General features: G+C 36.3%; 2 protein-coding genes across 7 annotated transcripts; one reads left to right on the top strand and one right to left on the bottom strand.

Annotated features, from left to right (window-relative positions):
* Nucleotides 1-321: 321 nt before the first annotated feature.
* LOC121997699 (general transcription and DNA repair factor IIH subunit TFB4-like) lies at nucleotides 322-6,502 on the bottom strand. Of its 5 annotated transcripts, none has more exons than XM_042552259.1 (12): nucleotides 6,230-6,502; nucleotides 6,033-6,141; nucleotides 5,813-5,946; nucleotides 5,477-5,750; nucleotides 5,346-5,392; nucleotides 5,085-5,122; nucleotides 4,964-5,009; nucleotides 4,477-4,530; nucleotides 4,335-4,403; nucleotides 3,027-3,103; nucleotides 753-848; nucleotides 322-567 (listed from the first exon to the last, which is right to left on the bottom strand). In XM_042552259.1, the coding sequence occupies exons 2-12, from the start codon at nucleotides 6,067-6,069 to the stop codon at nucleotides 522-524; spliced, it is 918 nt and encodes a 305-aa protein (XP_042408193.1). In that variant the 5' UTR covers nucleotides 6,070-6,141; nucleotides 6,230-6,502; the 3' UTR covers nucleotides 322-521. The 5 variants fall into 5 exon arrangements, with proteins under 5 accessions (XP_042408193.1, XP_042408192.1, XP_042408191.1 ...); XM_042552258.1 differs by having other exon boundaries at nucleotides 6,033-6,109; XM_042552257.1 differs by having other exon boundaries at nucleotides 6,033-6,502.
* Nucleotides 6,503-6,608: 106 nt separating this feature from the next.
* LOC121997697 (eukaryotic peptide chain release factor subunit 1-3-like) lies at nucleotides 6,609-13,197 on the top strand. Of its 2 annotated transcripts, none has more exons than XM_042552254.1 (2): nucleotides 6,609-6,739; nucleotides 11,395-13,197. In XM_042552254.1, exon 2 carries the CDS (start codon nucleotides 11,431-11,433, stop codon nucleotides 12,742-12,744), a length of 1,314 nt encoding a protein of 437 aa, XP_042408188.1. In that variant the 5' UTR covers nucleotides 6,609-6,739; nucleotides 11,395-11,430; the 3' UTR covers nucleotides 12,745-13,197. The 2 variants fall into 2 exon arrangements, with proteins under 2 accessions (XP_042408188.1, XP_042408189.1); XM_042552255.1 differs by lacking the exon at nucleotides 6,609-6,739 and adding an exon at nucleotides 9,284-9,368.
* Nucleotides 13,198-13,346: the final 149 nt, after the last annotated feature.

The raw sequence follows: 13,346 nt of genomic DNA, 5'->3' as shown, positions 1-13,346 counted from the left end.
CATGAAAATAGGTCAATCATCTCAGAATTTGTTGACAAATTTTAATACTTTTGGAATTTCATGTGACTTTGTTAAATTAGCACTTTTTATGAAAATTGTGAACATTAATGTGTTTAGTGTTTTTATTTTATTTTTACAAAATAAGCAAACTAAAGATGAAAGCATTTTAGGGAATTGTTTTTTTTTTTGTATTTATTTATTTTTGACAACTATGTTGAAGTTTGCTGGAACTCCCATTCATAATGTGATGTACAGTGAGTGATTTGATAGTTTGCCATGTTTTGTATGGGAAAAAAAAACGGAGGAAAAGAAACTCTCCACTTGCAAAACCACCAAAACTCACAAAATTGTTTTCTTTGGTATCAAGTGTATAAACACAATCCACGATTAAAAGATCTTAATACTTGAGTTACACAATGTTAATAAAATGAAAGAGGGAATGATCAACCTAGGCACATTATAACGAGTTCAATATCACAATCTATTGAAAATTGGAACTTCTGCAGTTTGAGATTCTACTTCTAGTGAGGGGCATTGAGATCGATATGGCTCGGACTGAAATCGGACCTGTGTCAAACAGCAAGCACAGAGATCAAAATCAACCGTAGTTATGGAGAAATGAAGCTTATGAATAATATCGACGACAGCTAAAACAGTTTGAAAGAAAACAAAAGGGAAATTCTAAATGCATTAGACTGTCATAGATTTTGAGTTTCCAGAAGGTATTTATTAACAAAGATTTTAACACAGACCCACAAGTGGAGCACTTCTTGTGACGCTTGCAAAATATTGACAAACAAACTGAGCATACATAACCCATGTCGATAGTCTTTTTGTGGCAAAAACATCTGCATAAGCACAGAAATCCTCAGAGGTATCAGTGTGTAAAGGAAATATGGCAAAAGCAAAAGACAGGAAGTAGTAAATGGCCAAACATTGCATAAACGAAGTAATGTTTGCGCGAGGAAAATGATTGCTCAAATGTCATGACAAACTAAAGACCAGGTTCAAAACCCCTTAGTATCCATGGATTACTATAAACCAACTCAAGGTGAAAGTTACTGACCAAAATTTAAACACCCAATAATCAGAAGTCAAGTCCCCCGTAATTCTGAGGTCATTTAGTTCCTAGAAGTTCGAGTGGTGTCATCGTCCAGTAACACACTAGTTCACCTGATCACTTGATATATTTAACATTCATTTAGAGAGCAGAAATAAGATCCGGTGCTCGTCTTTCTAAAATTCATACCAATCTTCTGTGGGCTTCCTTGCAAATTGAAATATGGTATGCCAACCATTGGTTTCTGAAGGTCTTCGTATTTCTGATGTCCAGACTTCAAATCGGGCCTTTCTACGTCACTGGTTGTTGTTTGTTTTCTCTATGCCTCCACCTCCTTCGTCTCTCTCAGTGTTTTCTCTGCATTTCTCCTTCGTCTCTCTTGGTGTTTTCTCTGCATTTCTCCTTCGTCTCTCTTGGTGTTTTCTCTGCATTTCTCCCTCAGCTGTTGGCATGAGGCAATTCCAGATTATAGGTGGTCTTACACTTTGGAAAGGTATCTGCATTGTGAGAGATTTCTGCTCTTGGCATGGATTTCTGTGTCCCAGTCTACTCCCATGAAGTTGTAGAATTCTTGGGAGTGTAGTAGCATGTTGCTGAAGGTCATCTTCCTGGCTTGAATTCAACTTGTAGTAACAAGCATGTTAATTAGTTATAGCGTGACCTTGATTACTAAAGGTTCACTCTTAAACATCCTTTGGTTGCCTATTGACCTGAGTGGCTTGCTATAAGTTTTGTTCGGCTGTGACTGGTATACCTTCTGGTCTTAATATCACCAAGGCCTAGTGTTGGTTGGGCTTCCATGAGGATCTTCTTCATCAAGTTGGCATATTATATTGTCTAGCAGATAGAGGGCGTCTGTACTTCATATTTCCTCTAGTTAGGATTCATGTGACTGACTGTCTAGAGTTGAAGTCTTCATATGGCTATGCTTACATGGCAAATTGAACTTGAAGAATCTATTGGGAAAAAAAATAGGTGCATTTGGTTGACTTATCTTGTGCTTTATGCAGGTCAGGAATTTAAAATAATTTAACATCTATTCGAGTGCATTGCATACTCAAAGGTTGGACAATACAATTCAGTGCTCTATCATTTGATATGGTTAACTTACCTACAGTGGCTGCTTGATTTAGCAGGTTTAATATATTGCCTTTGGTGCAAAATCTTCCTTTACATAGGGTGTGCTCTTTAGATGGCTCAAGCTGTTCAATTGTTGGGTTGTCCAAATTAATTTGAGGGATCAGGATTGGTACCTGAACTCCTTGAGTAACCTGAATAACTTTGTTGCTGCTTACTATTTGGTTTCTCAGGTTGTTTCGGAACTGTGGTGTTAAGTGTTTCTCTGCCGCTCTATTGTTTGGTTTTCCTTCAAGTTCTCTCTGCCATTTCGGAACTGTGGTGATGTTCTGGGGCTGCCTCCTTTTTTAGTCATCGGTTGCTAGCTATCTTCTTTCTAAGCACTAAAATTGTTTTGATGGCTACTTTAATTTGTCTGGATTCATGCTGTGATTATTTCATGATCCTGCTACTATCCACGTTTTTTTAATACTTTGCTATTCAGTAATATATCTATGCATATGTGGACCTTGGTCCATGCTATGCAATGGTTTTTTGCAACAAGAAAGAAACCCATCACTGTTGGATATTAATTTATAAAGCACAAAAGTTTAATTTGTCATAGAATAAGGTACTAAGGTTTGTACATATCTATGTTATACCAGACAAATAAGAAAAAAGAATAGCAAAATATCTGGTTGACGATCTCAATCTACAATATTTGATGTTTGTGAATATCATCATTATCCAAAGCAAAACAATAATCAGATTATTCGCATAATCAAGTCACAAACATGCATTTGGAAACATGGATTTAGAGTGAAAAATGCTAGTGCCAGTAAAAGATAAAATTACCATTGGAATAATGAAGCAAAATATGATTTATTTGGACAAGTAAAGAAGCACTTACGAAGCACGAAAATCAACTCCTGCAGGTCTGGGAAGTTGCAGAAAGCTGCGTGATTGAAGATCCGTTGCAAAAACAGACTACAATTTCAATAAGAGTAAAGAAACCCATAAACAAGGATAATGAGATTTGACATCGGGTAAATATTCTTTTTAGTACCAATGCTTCAACATGAAGATCAATATAACAGAAAAATCAACTATATAAAAATTCAAAGGGTGAGGAATATCATATAGTATGTTATTTGACATGCCAATCCTGCCTGTAAATGAAGAACCTCTTACATCAACTTGTGCACTAACTAGAACAAGAAATGTGTTAATCTTGCAGCAGTTAACACATGCTGGAATGCATTTGAATATACAACCATCCTTTAACATAACGAATTTAAAATATATTCAAGAATACAAGAGTGCTACCTGTATAACTGAAATCTACCTTGCACGAGTTAGCACTCATGCAGTTATGCTTTTGTTACCTCCTGGTTCCTATGCTTAAAATAAAATGGACATATGGAAATCAATGTGCTAAATGATACATGACCTAGATTGAATGTAAGAACTAAGAATTCTGATTGAGACAAAGTTACAATTAGAGCTGTCAATTTGGGTTGGACCTGTCGGATTGGCCCGACCTGCCAAACAATTTGAGCAGGTTGAGTTGAAATTTTATCAACTCAAGTCTGTCATGGGCTGACTTGCCTAGGCCCGTGACCCGTGTGGGTCGACCCGCGAAGGGCTTGGGTTGACCTGTGGGTTGAAAAACACATGTAAACTAAGTTTTATATCAATTTAGTATCTTTCTTTGTTATAATTTTGAAATAAAAACAATACTTTTTATCTAACATGTGTACTCGTTTGTGTCCATTTACATTTAAAATATCTGTTTTTGGATATATTTGATCGATGAAATCTTTCCGAAGTAAAATGTTGAAGATATGAAACTTATTTTTATTTTTTAAAATTTTTGATGGGCCCACGGGTTGGCCCGTCCCCACCTTGAATTGGGTTGAGGACTTGCCAACCCACCAAAATGACGGTCCGACCCACCCCGCCCCACCAAATGGCTCACCCGTCACGGGTCGACACAGGTTGGCCTGTTTGACAACTCTAGTTACAAACTTACAATGAACCAAATTTTCCAGTAAAGTTCAATTGAAAAAGCACATGAAGTTGGATTTAGTAATTGGTAATCTCAAGTGTGTGACTACACATTGCCATTGATAAATACAATTTTGCTGGCCTTCACACCTGCTTCATAATTGTAAAAAATTAAAAGAAGGGGAGCTTAAAAGAGGGCAGAATTACTTACAGAAAGATACTGAAAGAGTCCATCCAGATGTTGTGGCTTCAAATAAACTCCACCAGTGATATATGAAGCCTGCTTAAATATTAATGGATTATGTTCAAAAATTTCAGAAAGCTATCACTACAGTTGGGTGCGAGAAAATTACTTGCTGTAAAAAAGCAGAATGCTGGACCCCCATGACACAAGAATCAATAGGAATCTGCCAGAGTATTGATTTTCAATACATATCAAATAACCATGAGTTATATGCAGAAATATAAAAAGTATGTCTTCTGAGAATCATGATACAAATAACTGATAACTTAAGTTGGAAATACTTAATAGAATTCAAGCATATATAAAATAATCTGACAATAAGGAGGAAAAAAAAATGATAAACCAACCAGTATACATTTTCATTTGCAAATGTGGAATCAGTGCTTACAAATATTAAGAGATTTATTTATACTGCCTATAAGGTACAAAAGATGGATTCAAAAACTTTAACACCATAACCACAATGTGGACAGTGATCATGGTATGATCTCAACATTCTAATTACAATGTAGGCAGTGATCAAGATACCATTTTGATACCATATCCATAATCCCAGTAACATTAATATTTCTGAAAATTAATCTTGCACAACATACCATGGAACGCTGAGCAGTGAATATTGCATTCATTACAGCAACATATCTGCCAATATACAACCTTAGAGATGAAACAAAACTATATAATCAAGGTATTCCCAATGTTTCAAATAGAACATACTGTTCTGGCCCATCTGGAGAACCCTGCAGGCATAAAATCTGTGCATTGTGTTAGTCAATGAAGCCATGGAGAAAAGACTGAGAGATAAATTATAAGCAACAAGTTGGTTATATAAAAAATTCATTTAAACGGAAAGCAATATAAACAAATGATAATTATTCCAATAGAACATCAGTAAGATTGCAAAAAAAGAAAACAAAACTTAACAATAACAACAACAAAGTTTAAGTACCAGAACAAATAAAGCAGAAAAAAACATACCCTGGGTTGTGGATGTCGAGTTCCAGACCTGAAGATCCTTTGTATGTCTACTCCAAAATCAAGGGCCAGCAAGTCAACCATGCCAGCATATGAATGAAAAAAAAAACATTTTGTAGAAGAATTAAGGATACAACACAATGCAAGTGAGAGCGATCCAGAGAGCAAGGAAGATACACTTGAGGCTACCGCCTTATCAGGGTCCTTCCCCAAGAGTCGATCCTTTGTCAGAAACTCTTCCAGTCTAAGAAGAATTTTGGAGCAAGCCGCAGGTACCTTCCCAGTTGCGGATTCCGCTCCACCTTCTTCTGAGTCATAGATGTAACTGCAGGAGTTGACACCTGTGGTGATTAGGACAACCTGATTGAACTGGTTCAGGAGGAGGAGCGAGCTGAGGAATGGAATAACCTGACAAAGATCAAACCTTGGGTTATATTTTAGAAGTTTTCGTGGGATTTAAATGGACTCACGTGATTAAGAAGCTTGGAGAAGGAGAGGACGGCAGTGGGGTGGTGCTGGGAGGCAGAGTCACCACTGGCGGCCGCTGAGGACGCCCAAAAGAAGGGATTGGCATCAAGAAGGACAACAAGGAGACTGACATCATCTGCAGGTAATAAATTAGCAAACACATGAACGTGAAACACAACAGGGAGGAATAGAGGGACAGAGAATGAATGAAAATGGTATTACTAGAGTAGAGCTTCGAAGGAGCAGACGCGGAATTCATTTGCAGGTAGCGAGGATGATTCTTCAAGCATACGCTAATGCTGTTGATCAACACAGAAACAAGAGCATTGCTCTTGTAAAACTTTCGTTAAACACCTACTGATCAAACTAGAATATGCTACACAAGTTATGCTTAATTTCAATCAACCCTTGGTACTGACTTCCTGTAAGCTCCTCGAAATCTTAATACAACAAACGTTGTAATAAACGCAAATCAGCGGCGCGTGATTCTCGAACGATCACCGAGAATGACTTCTGCGCTGCGAAAGAGGGGGCGCTTCTGCCAAGCCGCCTCCTCGCCTCGGCTGCTCGAGGCGGTTCTCCGGCGAGGAGCCGAGAAGGTTCGCCGCTCTGGGGAAATGGGGATTTCGGGAGGCTCGCTACAAACTCACGGTTTGCCCTCTTTCCTCCCACACGGATCCGTGGAGTAATGGGTACCCGATTATTTATCGGATCTGGAGCATTTATCATCTAATTAATTAATTTTACTTTTTTTAAAAAAAAAATCATCATTTTATTTTTTTCACAGAGTGTCTTTTTGTTTGGGATGGAAAGTATAATTCAATGAAGGATAAGGGTGCAAGTGTAAAAACAGACCCTATTTCTCCAATTCGATCCAAAAGGAAGCCCTCTTTGCTACGTTCCTTGTGCCGCCGCAGCGCCGCCCAGAGGTGATTCCTACTTCCTTAGACGTTCTTCCATTTATGATTTCTTTTTATTTGATGTGAACTTTGATTATCCCTTCCCCTTATTCGCTGGTTTGTCGTTGTCGATTATGTTTGCTGTAGAGCACATGGTTTTTTAGGTTGTAAATGGACTTTTATTTTTTACATCTCCGACTATTATATGTCAGATCTGTTGCTCTTTGAAGTTACTTGTTGATTCTTTTGTATATGAGTTTGTTTTTCGTTGTGTTTATGGTTTAATCGTTGAAGCTGGATTCTGATCTCTTAACGAATTCTATAGCGATCCCATCTGCGATTAGATATTCTTCCACTACAGAATATGATCCATGTATTTGCCCCTTAATTAGTTGGGGTACGGCTATTGTTATTATAATACCCTTCTATTCACTATGATAACAAATAAATGCTGTTTTTTTTTTTTTTTTGTGGAGCACAAAATATCTATGATCGATGTTTGTCCTGATTGATTGAGGTTAATTTTAAGATTTTCTACTACATCAAAACTGTTGCAAGATTATATATTTTAATAATATTCGTCTATTTTAAATATTTTGTAATTATGATTTTTTAGTGTTTTTTCTTGGTTTCCCTCTACCCACCACATATTCAATTCAGGCCGATTCAACTTGTCTGTGTATAATCAATTGGTCGCTGAACATGCTCGTACCATCTGTATATATTTACTTTCATTTTATGTTCTACTGTAGCTATATGCAATAGTTTTATTTATTTATTTATTTTTACAATCCCACGTGGACTTCTTAGCATTTTCATTCCTTTTTTTTTTCTGTGCACATCTCGTTTTCTAATTGTTCAACACATATGCTGAGTTAAATCTAAGTCTTATAAAATTTTCTTTTAGCCTAAGGTACACATGATGTACACACAAGATTCTAAGCTTCTTTCTCAATTTCTATCTTCTGCTTTTTTCCTATTAATGATATATTCATCAATATTTCCTTATTATTGAATTCTAGATCTAAGATATTGAAAACTCTTGTGAGTGAACTAAATTCATAACATAGCTTTACAATGTGTGATTCTGTGTAGAAGCATGATACAACACAGCTTGAATTTGAATATAATATGCTTTTTGCACATGACTAAATGGTTTTGATTCATAACCTGCTCAGTGCCTTGAATGTTTTTTTGGAGATGTCAAGGGCCTTAATGAACATGTTGAAACACTGCAATGTTATCAGATTTAAAGTCACTGGCAGGTGTTTATTATTTTTTTCTCCAAAAAAAAAATCTTATTATGTGAATCATTATCAATTTTTTTCAGATGATAGTTCATTAGTTGAGGTGGATTAAATGCTTTTGCATGTTAGTCATTGTCAACACAAACTCAGCTGCATGTTCAGTTCTAAAATAATGTTGGAAAGCTTGAAATTTAGAGATGTTGCTTTGTGAAACATTATATAAATGGATACTTTCATGCTGCCATACATAGTTGTGAAAAGCGCTCACCTACTGCGCCTAGGCGCAAGGCGCAGCGTGGTGTGCCTGGGTAGTAACTCAGGCACAATACTTGAACGAAGTGCGTGCCTTTTGAGAGGTTAAAGCGCTATTTCCCCTGCCGTATTGAAGTGAAAAAAAAAAAATTAAAGCCCAACCCATACCTTTAATTACCCTTTAAATTAATTAGATTGCATGCATGCTGCACATTGTGCAATCTGCACATTTTTCTAGCATGACTCTTTCTCTCTCCTAGAAAATGAACATCAACCTTTAATTAGGTTGCATGCATACTACATATTTTCCTCGAGTGACTCTTCCTCTCCCCTTGAAAATTAACATCAATCTTTAATTAGGTTACATGCATACTACACATTTTTTGGTTGCATGTATACTACACATTTTTCTTGCATGAGCCCTAGAAAATGAACATCAACTTCCCTTGCAAACTTATTTCTCTCTGCATGGCTCTTCAATATTTGAAGTTTGTTTTTTCTTTAATTTAAAGTTTGATTTTGATTATGAAGATAAACCATTTCAGTATTTGAATGCTAGTGGATTTTATATTTACATTATTATTTAATATTTTATTAATTATAATTTTGTTAGTGAGATATGTTGGTAGAAATTTCTTATATATGTTTGAATTATATAAATTTATATCCAAAGTGTCTTACTTCGGTAAGGCGTGTGCTTCACCTTGTGCCTAGCGCCTTAGGCCTCATAGCATCTATGTGTTTTTGAGCGCCTTACACCTTAAATAACTATGTTGCTATATAGTTTCAGCACTATGATTTCACTTGAGCAATAATTTCTCTTATTTTGTCTTGCTTACTAGATGACTTGAATTAAATCCACTGAAATGTGAATCCTTAGATCAGGTTACAAACTTGAAACTGTTTATCATATTTGTTTGCATAATTAATGCTCTACTTTCTATCATTTTTTTTCTGTATAGTGTCATGATAAGTTTTTCTTTTCTCTTACACTATAATTTTTCCTCCACTATGGCATTCTTAAACCTTTCATACATGAATAAGTGAAGCCTTAGGAGACATTTTTGGATTTCTACACCCTAGCCATATGGAGGGTACTAGTACACCTGGGAATTTGGAGGCATATTTGATACAACAACAACCAAGCTTTATTCCACTAGGTGGGTCATCTATATGGATCCTTCTACGTCATTGACCTCTATCCCCTATTATATCATCATTTATACTTAAATAAATTTTATCTAAGTCTTTTTTATATCTTCTTTGTTTGTTGGGCATATTTGTCTTTTTTGATGGTACTTTTTAAAAAGAAATTAACAAAGTATTCTGCTCTCTTTCTTTCTCTCCAAGGAAGATAAAATCAGGGAGATGTTACCCCATCTTTTTCCATTGCGTTTTTTTTTTCTTTTCACATCATTTTTCTTTCCCTAGCTATTTTATTTCCTTTTAGTTTACAAGGCCAAGGTTAAACAACCTATATAGATGCTATATACCATATATGATGCTTCATACTTGATAGTATAAATCCTGTGATATTTCTTGCATTTGAAGAGTCTTTGGGTTTTGTTTACTTAATTTTGGTTCTCACTTAATTAGATACAAATTTGGCTAATGTGCCAAATAAAGATTCAGAGATTTGGTCAAAAAGTAATAGAAATGGTTAATTTTACCATCTACAGCATTATCAACAATAAGATTTAAGGAGACAAGCAGAAAAATTTAGGATTCTACTACCCACAAACCGTCTTTACCCTTTATAATTTTTTGAATTTTTGTTTGTTGCTGCAATTTTACTTCATGCATAACTGATATTTAAGAATAAAGCAAAGGAAAAGAATCATTATATATATAGTATGGAAATCTGTGGAGGTTGTTGAGGTTGGAATGTGTAGTCCTTTCTTGTACGTGGGTAATGTTTTTTTTAAATGAAGAATGAGATTGGTATACTGAATAAGCTTGGGATGGTGGAAGGAAGATGTATAAATAGTAATACTGTATTGGTCTAAATTGGCGCTTATCTTGTGTAGTTATAACTAGGTCACTAGGTTAAACTTGTATGAAACCCAATGGCAAAATCTTCTTTGGTGGTTGTTACAATTAAGGGGAATTATTCTTCACTCAAGCCTAGGTAGCCCCCTCTACCTTTAGATATATTATTAAAAAATATGGAATCTCAGGAATACTCTCCCATAGTTTATATATGTTCATATATGCTCCTGGATCAATTAGAGATTCCCTTGTCCTACTACTAATATGATGTCGATCTTAAGATCCATGAGAATAGCATGCCCACAAGTATATCCAATACATACATACGTTGGGAAATGTAGATACATTCTTATGAGCCAATAACCTCTACACCAAGGAAGTACTTAAAGCTACATAAGTCTATAATTTGCAAGCATTGCTAGAGGTGATCTTTCAATTTTGCAATCCTAATAGTTTCGTCACTAGTGAGGATAATATTGTCCACATAAACATTAAAAAGAATGTCTTCCTGGCTGTGAAACAATATAGAATATTGAGTAAACTATAACAGTTCTAGTCATGCTGTACTGAAGAAGTGCTCTTCCAGATTATTTCAGTTCATATAATGACTTTTTCAACTTACACACAAGACCTATCTTCACTTTCCCTTGGGCATTTAACTTGAGATGTTGCTCCGTATAAATCTTTTCTAGTACTTTAGAAAAGACCATTGTGATGGATTACATTTTTACGTCAAGTTGATAAAGTGGCCAATGGAAGACATGAGAGGAGTGGTGGATGAGCTATACTTAGTGATCTTTGCTACTTGGGAGGAAAATGTATCAATGTAGTTAGTACCATAAATTTATTATAGCTCTTTTCCATCATTTGAGCTTCAGTGTGGTCAACTATGTCATCATGTGAAATTTATCCGATAAAATCCATCTGCAACTTAAATGGACATCCTTGGAGGAAGAGAAACTAGTTCCGGTATTATTGAAGTGTTCAATCATGATTTGCCACTATCCTTGTCATTATTTGTAATGTTAAAATTAGTAACCGCCACTGATCAGGTTGCTTCTGATTAACCAATGTATACACCGACTGCTGTAGATATATTTCTATCATCTGTTTTGTTATGTGGGAAAGAAACTGGTTCCAAAGCATTTAAAAATCCATTATTTACTTGTTTCTATTCTCATTTTAACTCTTACACAGGTTATCAGTTTCTTGCATTCTAGAAACTTCCTAGACATGGCAGATGGTCATGAAACTGATAAGAATATCGAGATCTGGAAGATCAAAAAATTAATCAAGGCCTTGGAATCTGCTAGAGGTAATGGCACAAGCATGATCTCTCTCATTATGCCACCGCGTGATCAAGTTGCTCGAGTCACCAAGATGTTGGCTGATGAATATGGAACTGCTTCAAACATTAAAAGTAGAGTGAATCGACAGTCTGTGTTGGCGGCCATTACATCTGCTCAGCAGAGGCTGAAATTGTACAGCAAGGTTCCTCCCAATGGTCTGGTTTTGTATACTGGTACCATTGTCACTGATGATGGAAAGGAAAAGAAGGTGACCATTGACTTCGAGCCTTTTAAACCCATTAATGTCTCACTCTATCTTTGTGATAACAAGTTCCATACTGAAGCTCTGAATGAACTTCTGGAATCAGATGACAAATTTGGTTTCATAGTTATGGATGGTAATGGAACACTGTTTGGTACATTGAGTGGAAATACACGAGAGGTGCTTCACAAATTCACTGTTGATCTTCCGAAAAAGCATGGTCGTGGAGGGCAATCAGCACTGCGATTTGCTCGGCTCCGCATGGAAAAGCGTCACAACTATGTGCGGAAAACTGCTGAACTTGCCACCCAATTCTTCATAAATCCAGCTACTAGTCAGCCAAATGTGGCTGGGTTGATCTTGGCTGGTTCAGCTGACTTCAAAACAGAGTTAAGCCAATCAGACATGTTTGATCAACGTCTTCAAGTTAAAATTCTCAATGTGGTTGATGTGTCTTATGGAGGAGAGAATGGTTTCAATCAGGCCATTGAGTTGTCAGCAGAGATTCTGTCGAATGTGAAATTCATACAAGAAAAGAAATTGATAGGGAAATACTTTGAAGAAATAAGTCAGGACACAGGAAAATATGTTTTTGGTGTGGACGACACTTTAAAGGCTCTTGAAATGGGAGCTGTGGAAACCTTGATTGTGTGGGAAAATTTGGATATCAATCGCTATGTGCTCAAGCACAGTGCTTCTGGAGAGATTATAATAAAGCATTTGAACAAGGATCAAGAAGCTGACCAAAGCAACTTCCGGGATCCTGCTACCAATGCAGAACTAGAGGTGCAGGAGAAAATTTCTCTTCTAGAGTGGTTTGCTAATGAATACAAGCGTTTTGGTTGCACATTGGAGTTCGTCACGAACAAATCTCAAGAGGGTTCGCAGTTCTGCAGGGGGTTTGGTGGCATTGGTGGTATCCTACGCTATCAGTTGGACATGAGGTCCCTGGATGAGTTGTCTGACGACGGGGAAGCATTTGAAGACTCCGACTAGCAATCAGCAACCCCATGCCCGAGCTGGCCGGGGGAAGAGATCTTCAACTGCCATATTCTTTGCCAGCAAGTCACTTCATCTTGCTCCCTTCCACATGCTGTTAAGTTCGAGCTGCATACAAACAATACACTGCATATGCATTTCAAGTTATCCACCAGAAGACTCGTGACGATGCAAAACTGTGCCTTGTTTTGCAGTTTCTGAACTTGGAGCTTCTCTCTAATTCAGACTTTGAAATTTGATTGAGAAGCTTAATTCTGGTATAGCTAGAATCCTAAAGTTTTAAGACTTGTCTTCCTTTTAAAGACTGAAGTTTTATCTGTAACTCTGTTTGGGCTTGGATACCAAAGTTTGTGTCTGCTACTATTGCTTGTACTATTTTATCTCCCTTTATTGTTGTCAAACATTTCAATGATGTTTTTCTTCCTTTAAAAGATAAGACTTTCTTTTGCATTTGATCATTGTAATCAAGAAAAATTGTTGTTTCTTGATTTATAAATTGTTTAGTAAAAAAAAACTCAGATAATCACCTTCTAATTATAGTATTGTTTGATCATGCTATTCAATTAACTCTGTTAAAGTCGGATTACTGAAAGTGTTTG

Source organism: Zingiber officinale, chromosome 6A, assembly GCF_018446385.1.
Source record: "Zingiber officinale cultivar Zhangliang chromosome 6A, Zo_v1.1, whole genome shotgun sequence".
In the NCBI taxonomy this organism is placed as follows: domain Eukaryota; kingdom Viridiplantae; phylum Streptophyta; class Magnoliopsida; order Zingiberales; family Zingiberaceae; genus Zingiber; species Zingiber officinale.
The sequence above is the reverse complement of the archived record's forward strand: the minus strand, read 5'-3'. Positions and strand labels throughout refer to the sequence as shown.